Source organism: Phoxinus phoxinus, assembly GCF_949152265.1.
Source record: "Phoxinus phoxinus genome assembly, chromosome: 5".
Lineage (NCBI taxonomy): Eukaryota > Metazoa > Chordata > Actinopteri > Cypriniformes > Leuciscidae > Phoxinus > Phoxinus phoxinus.
The window spans coordinates 43840594-43855593 of NC_136880.1; the positions used below are offsets into that span (position 1 = coordinate 43840594).

A 15000-nucleotide genomic window follows, 5' to 3' on the forward strand; every position below is an offset into this window, starting at 1 on the left:
ACGTGACAGTTCTCCGTTTCGGACGCGAACGCTCTGAAAGCAGCACTAAAATAATTTAAAACTTTCACAGAGACCTCAAACAGAAAGCACACAGCCTTTCTTTAAAGCGAATTTCGTTTTGTATTAATTGTATCTTAATTTGAATCAATGTTTCATTAACCAATTTCCTGGATTTAATAAATAAAAAGTAAATATAGCAGACTATAGCAGATAATCACGACACGGAGACGCCGGCGCCTGCGCCTGAACTTGGCTTTCATCCATGAACCGAAACTCAGCGTAGACTACTCAACTCACAATGCAGCGGTAGAGTTACACTCACAGGTCACTGCACTTATTCGCAATCACAAAAGTTCATTATTATAAGTTCATTATTTGCTCGTGCTTTAAAGCTCTGCCAGGTAAACATTTAATTGGCGTAGGCTACTGTTCTCACATGATGCACTTTTTCTGAGCGCGTACGCCCGAAGCGCGCGCACACTATCAAACAGTGCCAAACTGGATTTTTGTTGGGTCAGACCCATTTTCTAGCGATGGAAAAATATGCACAAAACAATCCACTTTTAAATTTTAATTTATCATCAGATGGACAGATAATTTCTCAGGGGAGGCAGGGCTTATCCTAGGGGAGGCACTGCCTCCCCCTAGACACGCCCCTGACACACACACACACTCAGATGCGCGCGCACACACACACACTCACTCACACAGACACACACTCAGACACGCACACACACACACACACACACACTCACAAGCTCTTGTAGCTCCGCCCCCTGTGCCGGGAGCTGCAGCTCATTTGCATTTAAAGGGACAGTCACAAAAAAGGCTTGTTTTTGCTCACCCTCAAAAAGTGACTTTAACATGCTATATAAACATATCTGTGGGGTATTTTGAGCTAAAACTTCACACACACACTCTGAGGACATCAGAGACTTACTGTACATCTTGTGAACAGTGCATTATCGGACCCCTTTAACACTAAATGTGGTGTGTCCCCTAGAGTCAAGTCAAGTCATCATCATTTATATAGCGCTTTTAACTATGTAGATTGTTTCAAAGCAGCTTTACAGAGATAAACGTATAATTTAAGGTAACAGATTGTTTTGGCTTTATAGCGGTTCTTCAATAATGTTATTTTTGTAATTTTTTTAGAGCCGCCGGTCCCCATCGCTCCTCCTCAGCTGATGGCGGTCGGGGCCACGTACCTGTGGATCCAGCTCAACGCTAACTCCATCAACGGAGACGGGCCGATCGTGAGCCGCGAGGTGGAGTACCGCACCGTCTCCGGCTCCATGTACGACCTGCAGCCCGTCGACAAAACCTCACACAAGATCGGCCACCTGGACCCCGACACGGAGTACGAGATCAGCGTGCTGCTGACGCGGCCGCTGGACGGGGGGACCGGGGCCCCGGGGCCCCCGCTGAGAGCCCGCACCAAATGTGCAGGTAAACCCGATCGACTGGTGGATGTTGAGTCTGGTGTAGGAAACACTGCGTCATATACTGGCAAAACCCTCTGGTGCTCTTCGTCGTTTTTGAGCGGAAAAATGTACGTTTTTATTTCTTCGTCGGAATGATACGATACTTGGTAAAAGTTTTGGCACTTGCTGTGTGAACACACACACACACACACACACACACACAATTGTGGACATGATTCGGAAAGGTTAAATGGTCACACTTGTGCTCCTCGCGGACAGAAACGAGCGCATTGTAAATGAATGAGAGTTTCCTCTAGTGGAAGCGTTCGGTACTGCAGCCGAACAACATCTCACTGAGAGATCATTTACTGAGATATCACACTCACATCTCAACACAACTTGCTTCGATTTATCGCTTTGATTTTCTCACAGTTTTAGAGTAAATCATGTTTTGGAAAATATATATTTCATATAAAAATTTTATTTTAATTAACGCTTTTGGAATCTCGTAATTACGGTAATTATGACACATCCTGAGCACACTTTTAACCCTCTGGTGCTCTTCGGTCATTTTTGACCGAATATTTTTACCTTTTTTTATTTTATTTTTATTAATTTGAATTGGTATGGACACACACACACTCTCACACACACACAAACATAGACATGATTTCAGAAAGGTTAAATGCTCCTGTAAAACGTCTCGGTTACGGATGTAACCCTCGTTCCCTGAGTAGGGAACGGAGACGTTACGTCGAAATGACGACGAATGGGGTTCGCTTAGAAGCCTATCCTCTTCGAATATTAATAAAACGAGCCAATGGCAAGCAAATGCCATGGGTCTGCTGAATTTGCATAGCGTAACTCCGCCCCACAGTGTGGGTATATAAGGAAGTGAGCCGGCAACATGCAGATATGTTTCTTCGCTGAAGGAGCCAAGCTGAACTCAGGCTGTTCCAGCGGTACAGCGGAAGTGGCAGGAAGACGTAACGTCTCCGTTCCCTACTCAGGGAACGAGGGTTACATCCGTAACCGAGACGTTCCCTTTCGTAGTCACTTCGAGTTACGTCGAAATGACGACGAATGGGGTTCCCAGTCCAATCACGCCACCTCGGCTGTCTTCCAGTGCCCTGCGTAAGTCTGAGCTCCCTGTCGTGAGACTAGCACGGACGAAGGACTCCTACTTAACACAGGAATACCAAGGTACACTGGGAAGCATATCACAGTGGAAATATGCAATCAGTGCCCGCCCGAAGGGGGGGGACTTAAGAAAACACATATGACCCGGAGGGGGGTGCATACGGATAACACTGGGGTGTCCAGCCCTGTAGGGTGGAGTATTTCAACCCCAGGGGTGGCAGACTGGCTTGCCAAGGGAAAGACACATGCTCGAAGGAGGCTTACAGTGGAAATACACACGTGGGGGTCGCCCAGCGGGGGAACCATGCACATGGTGGCACCTAGCCAACGCGAAAGCTGCCGGAGGCATAACTCTGGCGTTGACGTCAACAGCGCTGGAGGAACTCAGGGCTTATCAGGCTCACCTGAGGAGAATATCGCACGTATCCAGTCCGTGGAGTGGAATGGCGAGCAAGCGAAGACACCTGAGCGGGTCCTAGCACCGGCTGGTTGAAGCGAGTACTCGGGAGGACACTGGCTCCACTCGGAGATTGTAGAATCTGGCGAATGTGTTGGGTGTCGCCCAGCCTGCAGCTCTGCAGATGTCTGTTAGCGAGGCGCCATGCGCTAGAGCCCAAGAGGAGGCCACACTCCGGGTGGAGTGGGCCGTCACACCAAGGGGGCACGGTCGACCTTGCTGCTGGTAAGCCAAAGCAATGGCGTCCACTATCCAGTGAGACAACCTTTGCTTGGAGAGAGCCCTTCCCTTCAGCTTCCCACCATAACAGACAAAGAGCTGGTCTGAGGTCCTGAACATTGCGTTCTGTCTACGTAAGCACGGAGGGCGCGTACTGGACAGAGCAATGCCAAGGCTGGGTCTGCCTCCTCCAGGGGCAGCGCTTGCAGGTTCACCACCTGGTCCCGGAAGGGAGTGGTGGGAACCTTGGGCACATATCCAGGCCGGGGTCTCAGGATCACGTGAGAAAAGGCCGGCCCGAATTCCAGGCACGCTTCGTCTACAGAAAATGCGTGCAGGTCCCCTACCCTCTTGATGGAGGCCAGAGCAACCAGGAGCGCTGTCTTAATTGACAGGAACTTAAGCTCCACTGATTGCAGAGGCTCAAAGGGAGCACTCTGCAGGGCAGTTAGTACCACTGAGAGGTCCCAAGAGGGAACGAGAGGAGGGCGAGGAGGCTGTAGTCTCCTCGCTCCTCTCAGGAACCTGATGACCAGGTCGTGCTTTCCCACGGACTTACCATCAACTGCGTCGTGATGTGCGGCGATAGCGGCAACATATACTTTCAGGGTGGAGGGAGACAGCCTTCGCTCCAACCCATCCTGCAGGAAGGAAAGCACGACACTGATCGGGCATGATCTGGGGTCTTCTGAGTGAGAAGAGCACCAAGAGACGAAGAGGTTCCACTTCAACGCGTAGGCATGTCTAGTGGACGACGCTCTAGCGGAAGTGATGGTAGCCACCACCGCTGGTGGTAGGGTACTCAAACCTGCCTCGTCCCGTCCAGGAGCCACACGTGGAGGTTCCAGAGATCGGGACGAGGGTGCCAAAGGGTGCCCCGTCCCTGAGAAAGGAGGTCCTTCCTCAGAGGAATTGGCCAGGGAGGTGCTGTCGCGAGGAGTACAAGTTCGGAGAACCAGGTTCGGGTGGGCCAGTGCGGCGCAACCAATATGACCTGCTCCTCGTCCTCCCTGATCTTGCACAGGGTCTGTGCAAGAAGGCTCACTGGGGGAAACGCATATTTGCGGAGGCCCCGGGGCCAGCTGTGCGCCAGAGCGTCCGTGCCGAGCGTGCCCTCGGTCAGGGAGTAAAACTGGGCGCAGTGGGACGAGTCGTGGGAGGCAAACAGGTCTACCTGTGCGTCCCCGAACTGATCCCAAATCAGCTGGACCGCCTGGGGATGGAGTCTCCATTCTCCAGGAAGAGGCTGAAGCCGTGAGAGCTCGTCGGCTGCACAGTTCAGGTCTCCCGGAATATAAATGGCTCGAAGCGACCTCAGATGCTTCTGACTCCATAAGAGGAGGTGGCGGGCGAGTTGCGACATACGGCGGGAGCGTAGACCACCTTGTCGGTTGATGTACGCTACTGTCGCGGTATTGTCTGATCGGACTAGTACGTGCTGGTTCTTGAGCAGCGCCCGGAAGCGGTGCAGAGCGAGACGTACTGCCAGCAACTCGAGGCAATTGACATGCCATAGGCGGTGGGGTCCTGTCCAGGAGCCCGCGGCAGCATGTCCATTGCACATGGCACCCCAGCCCGTGGAGGAGGCATCCGTTGACACAACAACATGCCTGGAAACTCGTTCTAAGGGCACTCCGGCCCGTAGAAAGCTGAGGTTCGTCCACGGGGAGAAGGTCTGACGGCAGGTCGGAGTAACTGGTACTCGGAGCTTGCCCTGGTGCCATGCCCACCTCGGGACTCGATCGTGAAGCCAGTGCTGAAGCGGTCTCATATGAAGCAATCCGAGCGGCGTTACCGCGGCTGCAGATGCCATATGCCCCAGGAGCCTCTGAAAAAGTTTCAGTGGAACCGCACTCTTGCTCTGGATTTGTCTCAGGCAAGTCAGCAGTGACTGCGCGCGCTCGCTCGTAAGCTGCGCGCACATGGCGACCGAGTCGATTTCCATACCGAGAAAAGAGATCCTCTGCACGGGGCAAAGTTTGCTCTTCTCCCAGTTGACCCGAAGGCCCAGACGGACTAGGTGCCGGAGCACTAGGTCCCTGTGTTCGCAAACCTGGTCCCGAGAGTGAGCTAGGATTAGCCAGTCGTCGAGATAATTCAGGATGCGAACCCCGTGTTGCCGTAGCGGCACAAGGGCTGCCTCGACGACCTTCGTGAAGACGCGAGGAGACAGGGCCAGCCCGAATGGGAGGACCGCGTACTGGTATGCCTGCCCCTCGAAAGCAAACCGTAGAAACGGCCTGTGTCGAGGAAGAATGGAGACATGAAAGTAGGCGTCCTTCAGGTCGATCGCTGCAAACCAATCCTGTGGCTGCACACATTCGAAAATGCGCTTGGCCGTGAGCATCTTGAACGGAAGCCTGTGAAGGGAACGGTTCAAGACGCGCAGATCCAGGATTGGTCGTAACCCACCGGTTTTCTTGGGGACAATGAAGTAGGGGCTGTAGAAGCCGGACCTCATTGCGGCTGGAGGGACAGTCTCGATCGCACCCTTCGCCAGCAGGGTGGCGACCTCCGCTCTCATGACAGGGGCATTGCCACCGACCATAGTGAAGCGGACTCCCCTGAAGCGGGGAGGAGACCGCGCGAACTGAATCGCATAGCCGAGCCTGATGGTCCGCGCGAGCCAGCGGGACAGGTTGGGAAGCTCTAACCAGGCTCCCAAGGACTGTGCCAGCGGGGTCATGCGGACGACAGACGTCCCCGCGGGGGTGCAGCGAAGCGGAATGACCGGCCCGGACGTGGGTGGCATAGCGGCCCGGTGTGGGGGCACGGTCATTAGCCGCGTCCTGCCAGAGGGAGCCAGGGAAGGACCAGCGTTCCACGGGGGCGTGCTCTGGCAGGGGTCTGGCGACAGAAGGGGATGAGAGCGGCGGGGCCCGTGGGCGGCGCGCACTGTCATTCCCTTCTGGGGGCTCAGAGATGGGGATATCAGTTCTTTCTTTAACCACATTAGGGTGCTGCCCACCCGTGGGTGAGCAGCGGGGAGTGGAGAACAAAGGATTCTCCCCCGGCCCTCCACCGGGGGAAGGAGTGGTCCTGCTACCATCTCCTGAGAAGAACTGATGGCCATCTCTGAGCAGCCCGTCTCAGGAGCGCCGCTTGGCCTGGCGTTTAGCGGGGCGCGGGGCTGGAGAGGGCTGGGGCGCCTGCCTGCGGCGTCCTCCACGACGCGGCCCGGGTGAAGGCTGCTGCTGGGGCCGTGCGGGAGGGGCGGGAGCCGCGGGAGGGCGCCCTCGGCGGCGAGCAGGCTGAGGCGTCTGAACCGACGGCTGGGTGGAGGCAGCAGCGGGCCGTCGGGGCAGAATATGACGAATAGCCTCAGTCTGCTTCTGGGCGGTTGAAAACTGTTGGGCAAAATCTTCAACCGCTCCGCCGAAGAGGCCAGCCTGGGATATGGGGGCGTCAAGCAGACGAGTCCGCTCAGCGTCCCTCATATCGGCCAGGTTGAGCCAGAGGTGTCTCTCCTGGACCACACTAGTGGACATCACCTGGCCCAGGGAGCGTGCGGTCACTTTCGTCGCCCGGAGAGCGAGGTCAGTGGCGGCACGCAGCTCATTGAAGAGCCCTGGGTCAGTCCTCCCCTCGTGCATGTCCCTGAGCATCTGGGCCTGGTAGACCTGCAGAGTGGCCATGGCATGCAATGAGGCGGCTGCCTGCCCCGCAGCTCTATAGGTCTTCGCCACCAGGGTCGACGAAAACCTACAGGCCTTGGAGGGGTGCTTAGGATCACCACGGGAAGAAGCACTCTGTGGACACAGTTGCATCGCAACAGAGCGTTCAACCATAGGCACCCCAGTGTACCCGTAAACAGCCGCCTGATCGAGAGGAGGAAAGGCGGAGGAGGTCGCCGAGCGATCACGGGAAGACAAGGGTGTCTTCCAGGACCTCGAGACCTCCTCATGCACATCCGGGAAGAAAGGCATTGGGGTTGGACGCCGACGTGAATCGGCGGCCGCGCCCAAAAACCAATCGTCCAGACGCGAGCGCTCGGGGCAGGGTGGCGGATTGCACTCTAACCCGATGCTCGCGGCTGCCCGGGAAAGCATGGCCGTCAGCTCGGGATCAGGATCGGGCAATGCTGACGCGCCCGGAGGCGGCAGCACAGCCGACCCCTCATCTCCCGAGGACTCCTGCCCACCTTGTGATGCTGTGATCGACATAGCATCGTCATTAGGAGCGCCAGACGGCGCACTCGGTCCGCCGCCGACCGTTGGCCGGGACTGATCGAGCGCATCATCTGGTCGGCTCGCGGGTTGCGGCACTTGAGAGGGGGATGTGGCCCGAGGACGAATCGTCGGTTGTTGTTGCCACACCGTCACCCTCAGGTCACCCTGGCCACCAGCCGAAGTACCAGCTCTATTACTAGAGGGGGTAGATCGGGGTGTGGATGAGGGGACTCTCACTCTTTCGAGATCACTGAGTCTCGACCGTAGTGTCGCGATGGTCATGTTTCCGCAATGAAAACATGAGTCATCCACAAGCGCTGCTTTGGCGTGCTCTAAGCCCAAACACGCAAAACAGCGATTGTGCCCATCTAAATCAGACAGCCAGTGACCACAACCAGAAGGGCACGGGCGATGCATCTTTAAAAAGACGTGCCACGCGCTTTGCTCTTTTAGAGAGAAGGAGAAATCCCCGCAGATGCTGAAGCGACCAGGGAGAGAACACACACACACTGGCAGATCACTGCTCAGATCGCAGGGAATGTGCACTCGCTGGAACTCGCTGTCACACCAACACCTGGAGGGAAGCTCGTCTCGAAGAGGAATAGAGATGATACTCAGGATGGCTTGTGGAGTGAAGGATAAACTTGGCTCCGAAAGCGAAAACATATCTGCATGTTGCCGGCTCACTTCCTTATATACCCACACTGTGGGGCGGAGTTACGCTATGCAAATTCAGCAGACCCATGGCATTTGCTTGCCATTGGCTCGTTTTATTAATATTCGAAGAGGATAGGCTTCTAAGCGAACCCCATTCGTCGTCATTTCGACGTAACTCGAAGTGACTACGAAAGGGAACAATAATCACACTTGTGCTCCTTGCGGTCAAAAACGAGCGCACTGTAAATGAATGAGAGTTTCCTCTAGTGGAAGCGTTCGGTACTGCAGCCGAAAATAGTTTTTTAGTTTTTTATTGTTATTTCATAACAATAAACATGAAATTCAGTTAAAATTCTGCGAGAAGTTCACTTTATTAAACTTTTTTCACTTCATCAATAATCTGCCAAGTGTCTTCAGTCTGTCGCTCTAAAGCGTTCAAGATTTACGAGTTTAAGTTGGAAATAAAATTTTCAGGTCTATGCTCAAAACGTGAATAAATGGATTATAAATAAAGCGTAAATATAATTTAGTACCATAAAAATACAAAATATTAAATAGAAAACATTATCAAACAAAAATATAGTACATTAATTTAATTGAAATAAAAACTGACCAGAGGGTTTTAAACGGTTTCTCCATCCATTATTTACTCTCCCTCATTTCTTTATTCTGTTGAACATTAAAGAAGATGTTTAGTTTCTGTTCCTCTATCTTCCATTGTATTCGCACTTCTAATGGACGTCAATGGGAACCAAAACTGTTTGTCTGCCAACATCCTTTACAAATATCTTCTTTTATTAGGGACGCACGATATATCGTCCACCGATAATACAATTTGGCCGATATATTAAAGCGATAAATCATAAATTATTTCCTTCAGATGCGCACTGTTCAACATGATCGTTTTGAAATGCTTGAAATATGATTGGAATCACTTATAAAAAGGAAAATACAGTAAAGTTGCAACAGTCTGTCGTATCGGCAACATAACATTATAATGATTCTAAAAATAATTTTTTAATTTTTAAACATTTTGAGACTTTTGTTTTTGTAATCAGACTCTCAAAAATTATATAAGTTTGGATTTAGGTTTATCGGCCAATATATCGGTTATCGGCTTTCAAATATTAAGAATTATCGGTTATCGGTATCGGCCAAAATATTAATATCGGTGCATCTCTATCTTTTATGTCATACATGAAGGTGTGAAAATTATGACAGAATTATTAATTATCCCAGTACGTCTTGACTCCCTGAAACGCCTCCACTGTAGTCTCGAGTTTCTCCCGGGAACGAACACGTCTCAATATTCCTCATTATAATAATTAATGCGCAGAATAAAGGGGCGGGGCCTGGTTGAGTTAGTTAGTAGTGTGTTAAACTGGCGGTTATGGTAAGGGGCGGGACATTTCCCAAACACACTCGACCAATCACAACACACTGCTCCAGCCGACCAATCAGAGCACAGTGTGCTTTTCAGGAGGAGGGGCTTCATAGAGACAGGAAGTGAACAGAGCGTTACTGACAGACTGGGAAGAGAGGAGCCGCAACACTGGAGAATATGAGGAGAATAATCAACATTCGAGTTCTAGTCGAGCCTGAGAACATCATCACGACTCTGTAAAAGGCACAGGTCCTGTTTTATCTCTCATGCAGTATATCACTGTTTTTAACTTGTTTATACTTAAAAAAATATTGAATAAATGTGCCAGTGCAGCGAGACAAAAGTCAATATTGCAGCTTCGCTTCTCGTTCTTGGAAATAAATATTTTCAAGGATTTTTAGATCTCGAACCACCAAATTAGACACACACACACACACACACACACTCACACACACACACACACACACACACACACACACACACACACACACACACTGCGTAATAATGTGATTGTGTGTGTCGCTACAGCTGTGCTTTATTTCATTTTAATGCAACTTTGCTTGTGATTCTCAAACCTGCGATATTTCCATCTGCACTCGAAGGCCGTCGGTGATGTTTGAGTTCAGTGTCTTCTCGTGTGTGTGTGTGTGTGTGTGTGTGTGTGAGCGATGGACAACTGGAGGCTGTTTCTGGGTTCTGACCTCCTGCTGAAGGTTTCGCTGTTTCTCATTTCTGGAGAGCTGATGGCGATGGATGAGTCTGTGTCTCTGGCCTTCACACCAGGCCTTTAGGGTGTGTGTGTGTGTGTGTGTGTGTGTGTGTGTGTGTGTGTGTGTGTGTGTGTGTGTGTGTGTGTGTGTGTGTGTGTGTGTGTGTGTGAGTGTGTGTGTGTGTCTGAGTGTGTGTGTGTGTGTGTGTGTGTGTGAGAGAGAGAGAGTTAGTGTGTGTGTGTGTGTGTGTGTGTGTGTGTGTGTGTGTGTGAGAGAGAGTGTGTGTGTGTGTGTGTGTGCGCGTTTGTGTGTGTGTGCGCGTTTGTGTGTGTGTGTTGTTCCTGGCGTGTGTAAACATAAAGCATCTGATTATTGTTTTAAAAAGATGAAATTAAAAATGTTCCAATATAAGGATCTGCATATAAAGTCTCAGCTGAGATTTCTGAAGATCACATGATCTCTCCATCTTCCCACTCACCTCATGTTTCACTCGTTCATTATTAGCCTGATGCTTCATGCAATCCTGTTTAACACACACACACACACAGACACACCTCACTCGCTCACACACACACACACACACACACACACACACACACACACACACATACACACACACACACACACACCTCACTCACTCACTCACTCACACACACACACACACACACACACACACACACACACACACACACACACACAGACACAGACACCTCACTCGCACACACACACACACACAGACACCTCACTCGCTCTCACACACACACACACACACACACACACACAGACACCTCACTCGCACACACAGACACACACAGACACCTCACTCGCTCACACACACACACACACACACACACACACACACCTCACCCGCTCACACACACACACACACACACACAAACACACACACACAGACACCTCACTCGCACACACAGACACCTCACTCGCTCACACACACACACACACACACACACACACACACACACACACACACACACACACACAGACACCTCACTCGCTCACACACACACACACACACACACACACACACACACACACACACACACACACACACACACACACACAGACACCTCACTCGCTCACACACACACACACACACACACACACACACACACACACACACACACACACACACACACACACACTAAAGCTGTATAATTGATGTAATTGCCTCTATAATATGGAGAAGCAGAAAAAAAGAATAAAGCGAGTTTTTGCTTCATATGCCAAACCTGAGAAAATGGCAAAATCTGGTAAAAAATAGTAAAGATTTAATTTTGAAGCCTTGCCAACAGAATGAAAGCCTATTAAGAAAGGCTGCATCGTTTTATAGTTAAATGGCCCTGGGATTAAAAATGACAATGGGTTTAAATGGGACATGTTTGTCCTTTAGGTCCTGAGAGGAACTATTTTGTGTTACTATAGTGCAAAATATACTTATTTAAGGAAACGAGAGTGAAATAGTAAAATTCCAATGAAAATACACACTTGTGCCAAAAATGCATGCAATTGACCGTTCGCAAAGACCCGCCCCCCTTAGTTACTGTTGCTATGTCTGACAAGCTACACCGCTCTCACACACACCATGTTCTCACGCAGTGAACAACACATCGTGGGGCAGAGAGACACTGGCAGACCAGCTTACTTTTCGGTTACTTTTGATATTTAACGTATTAAACAAAGTCTCACCTTTCAAATTTGGTCATTTTTTAAAAGAAATGTAAACAATAAATACAGTTTTGTGTCTCTTTAATGTGTGTGACAGATCGCTCAGTTAAAGCCGCTCGTGAACCGATCATCTCTTCTAGTTCATTTATAGCATCAAATAAACATGAATGAACATCAGAAGGAATGTTGTTTTAACCGCGGAGAGACGTCAGTACACTCCGCTTCTCAAGCTCAAATCCTCCAACGCTAATCTACTAACTCTCCTGACTGCTTTGTCGGACAAAATGGCGGATGGCGAAGTATGATTGGTCAGATCACCTGTCAATCAAGCTCCCTGCAAAGGGTCAATTGTGATAAACACAAGCAAAATTATAAAAATGTAAAAAAAAAATAAAAATAAAAAAAAAATTCATAAGGGTTAAATTGAGTTCAGAGCCCTAAAGTAGCCTATATAGAACCACAGTTAAGAAAATTACATGAAAAAAAAGAAAAAGAATGAATAAGAAAGAAAACAAATGGGGAAAATAATCAGGTTCTTCGTTTGAATGACGATTATTTGACTTTGACAAAAAAAAGAAGAGTTTCCACAGTCGCAGTGATGTGTTTAACAGTGGCACATCTGCTCGCCGCTGGAGCTTCACGTGCGTTTGAGAAGCGGACTCCTCTTAAAGAAACACACATGAATAAAGCTCTTTCTGTGGGCCAATGTCCCCGAGATCCACGAGCCGCGACACGAACACAATCGCACGCCACAAAAGAGCCGCGGATAAACGCGACCTCGCGCGGGTCACGACCGAGGACGGGACTCTTCATGCAGATGTTCCTGACGGGAGAAATATCAATGCAAACACACAGAGGTTTAGAAAAGCTGGCGTTTAGAGGAACGTCTTTGTGGAGCGAAACAACAACAACGAAACAACAACAGCGATACGCCTGAATAATTCACTTTCAAGGGTACGACTCGCTCGTCTCCGCGCGGATGTTTCTCTTTGTCACTGAACTTCCATTAAACTCGACACACAGAGAACAAAGACACGGGAGACTGAGGAGAAATCACTCACTCTAACAATCTACCTGTGTGTGTGTGTGTGTGTGTGTGTGAGTGAGTGAGTGAGTGAGTGAGTGTGTGTGTGTGTATGAGTGAGTGAGTGAGTGAGTGAGTGTGGGTGTGTGGGTGTGTGTGTGTGTGTGTGTGTGTGTGTGTGAGTGAGTGAGTGTGTGTGTGTGTGTGTGTGTGTGTGTGTGCGTGCGTGCGTGCGTGCGTGCGTGTGTGTGTGTGTGTGTAAATCCCAAATCCAACCACTGTTGTTGTTGTTTTTTCAAGATACATTTTTTAGATTTGAACCTCAAATTTGGAGCACGACTTGTTATGATTGATGGCTTTGGTTTTTAGGCAGGTTTAGAGTTCAAAATGTTTCATAAAACACTTAATATATAAAATAATGAATAAATTAATATTTTTCATAAACTTAAACCTCTATAACGTTTTTTTTGGTTTAGCTTTTTTTACTTCAGCAATAACAATGGTCATCTTTAAAATGAGACCAAACTTAAGCATGTGTTTGCAAGCTTCACATTTTTTTGATAGTTTTTGTAACTTTTTTTGATTGACGCGGACGAATTAAAGAACACTTAATGCCAAAAAGGTTCTACATAATCTTCAATAATTGCAAAATACTTTCATGTTTAATGGGTTATTAATTTTTTCCCTATTGATAAAGTATGTTTACAAGTTCTTTGATTCATAGAGTTTAATTAAAATAAAATTAATTAATGAATTAAACGGCTTTAGAAAGGAGCTTAATTTATATAACTTTTTATGCATTAATTGTAATGATCCCGTGATGGAACGTGTAAAACGTTGTATCTGAAGCTTCACTCGTCCTCATCCCTCGTGTTCCCGCTGTCGTTCATCATCTGGGACGGCAGCGGAGTGGAAGCGGATGAGCTTCACTGCTAATGAAGATGAATTCTCTCCTGACTGTTTGTCTCCTTTTATTTTTTTTAAGTTGTGGGAGAAATTAAATAAATCTGCTTCAGCACTTTTGCAGTCTGTAGAGTCATCTCTCTCTCTCTGTCAGTCAGTCTTCATGTGTGCGGTGTCGGACGCCCCGCGCCGGCGCCACGCGGAGAAAACATGTTTCCTGAGGATAAAACACTCCAGTGTTCTGCGGATGTGATCGTTCTGTGCTCGTTTAATCTCCCTCGCGCTCTCAGACCCGCTTGACTTTCACAAAAGTTCTCAATACATTTTGATTTTCAGTGAAGATCAGCTTCAGGAGACCGGAGATAACGCGTATGAACGCTCAAAAGAACAGCGTTTATTCGAAATATAATCTTTTGTAACATTATAAATTATCAATTTAACCTTTTGGTGCTCTTGGTCATATGTGACCCTGGACCACAAAACCAGTCACATGGGTATTTTTTTAGAAATTGAGATTAATATATCATCTGAAAGCTGGATAAATAATCTTTCCATTGATGTGTGGTGTGTTAGGATAGGACAATATTTGGTCGAGACACAACTATTGAAAATCTGGAATCTGAGGAGCAAAAAAATGTAAACATTGAGAAAATCTCCTTTAAAGTTGTGCATTTATGTTCACGATTGTGCTGCATTCACTCACAAAAATACATGTTTTATATATTTACGGGAACATGATCTTAATATCCTCATGATTTTTGGCATAAAAGAAAAATGGATAATTTTGACCCATACGATGTATAGTTGTTATTGCCACAGATATACCCGTGCGGCTCCAGACTGGGTTTGTGATCCAGGGTCATCATATTTGGCATTTTGACAATATTCTGACCATATTTTGAAATATTTTATATTATGATTCAGTTTTCCTAGCTTTTATATTGCATTTATGTATGATATTGTTATGCTAATTGTTTATATTTATTAACTATTTCATCTTGAACTTATATATTAATTTGTAAATCACATTTTTGACCGGAAATTTTTACTTTTTTTTAATTTATTTATTACTTTTTTATTTTTTTACTTCATCTGAATGGTACCAAACTTGGTAAATATTTTGGCACTTGCTGTGTGAACACACAAAAAAATTACGAACACGATTCGTGGTCATAAACTAGCACTAAATTGTAAATGAATGAGAGTTTCCTCTAGTGGAAGCGTTCG

At 48.2% G+C, this 15000-nt stretch overlaps 1 protein-coding gene across 2 annotated transcripts in view; it reads left to right on the forward strand.

Moving 5' to 3' along the window:
* The window catches only part of LOC306998679 (receptor-type tyrosine-protein phosphatase mu), a 301697-nt gene that overhangs the window by 146239 nt on the left and 140458 nt on the right, over positions 1 to 15000 (forward strand). For both annotated transcript variants that reach the window (XM_079612916.1, XM_079612915.1), the window contains exon 7: positions 1156 to 1449. In XM_079612916.1, the coding sequence (XP_079469042.1) occupies positions 1156 to 1449 (294 nt within the window). The remainder of the gene's footprint in view (positions 1 to 1155; positions 1450 to 15000) is intronic.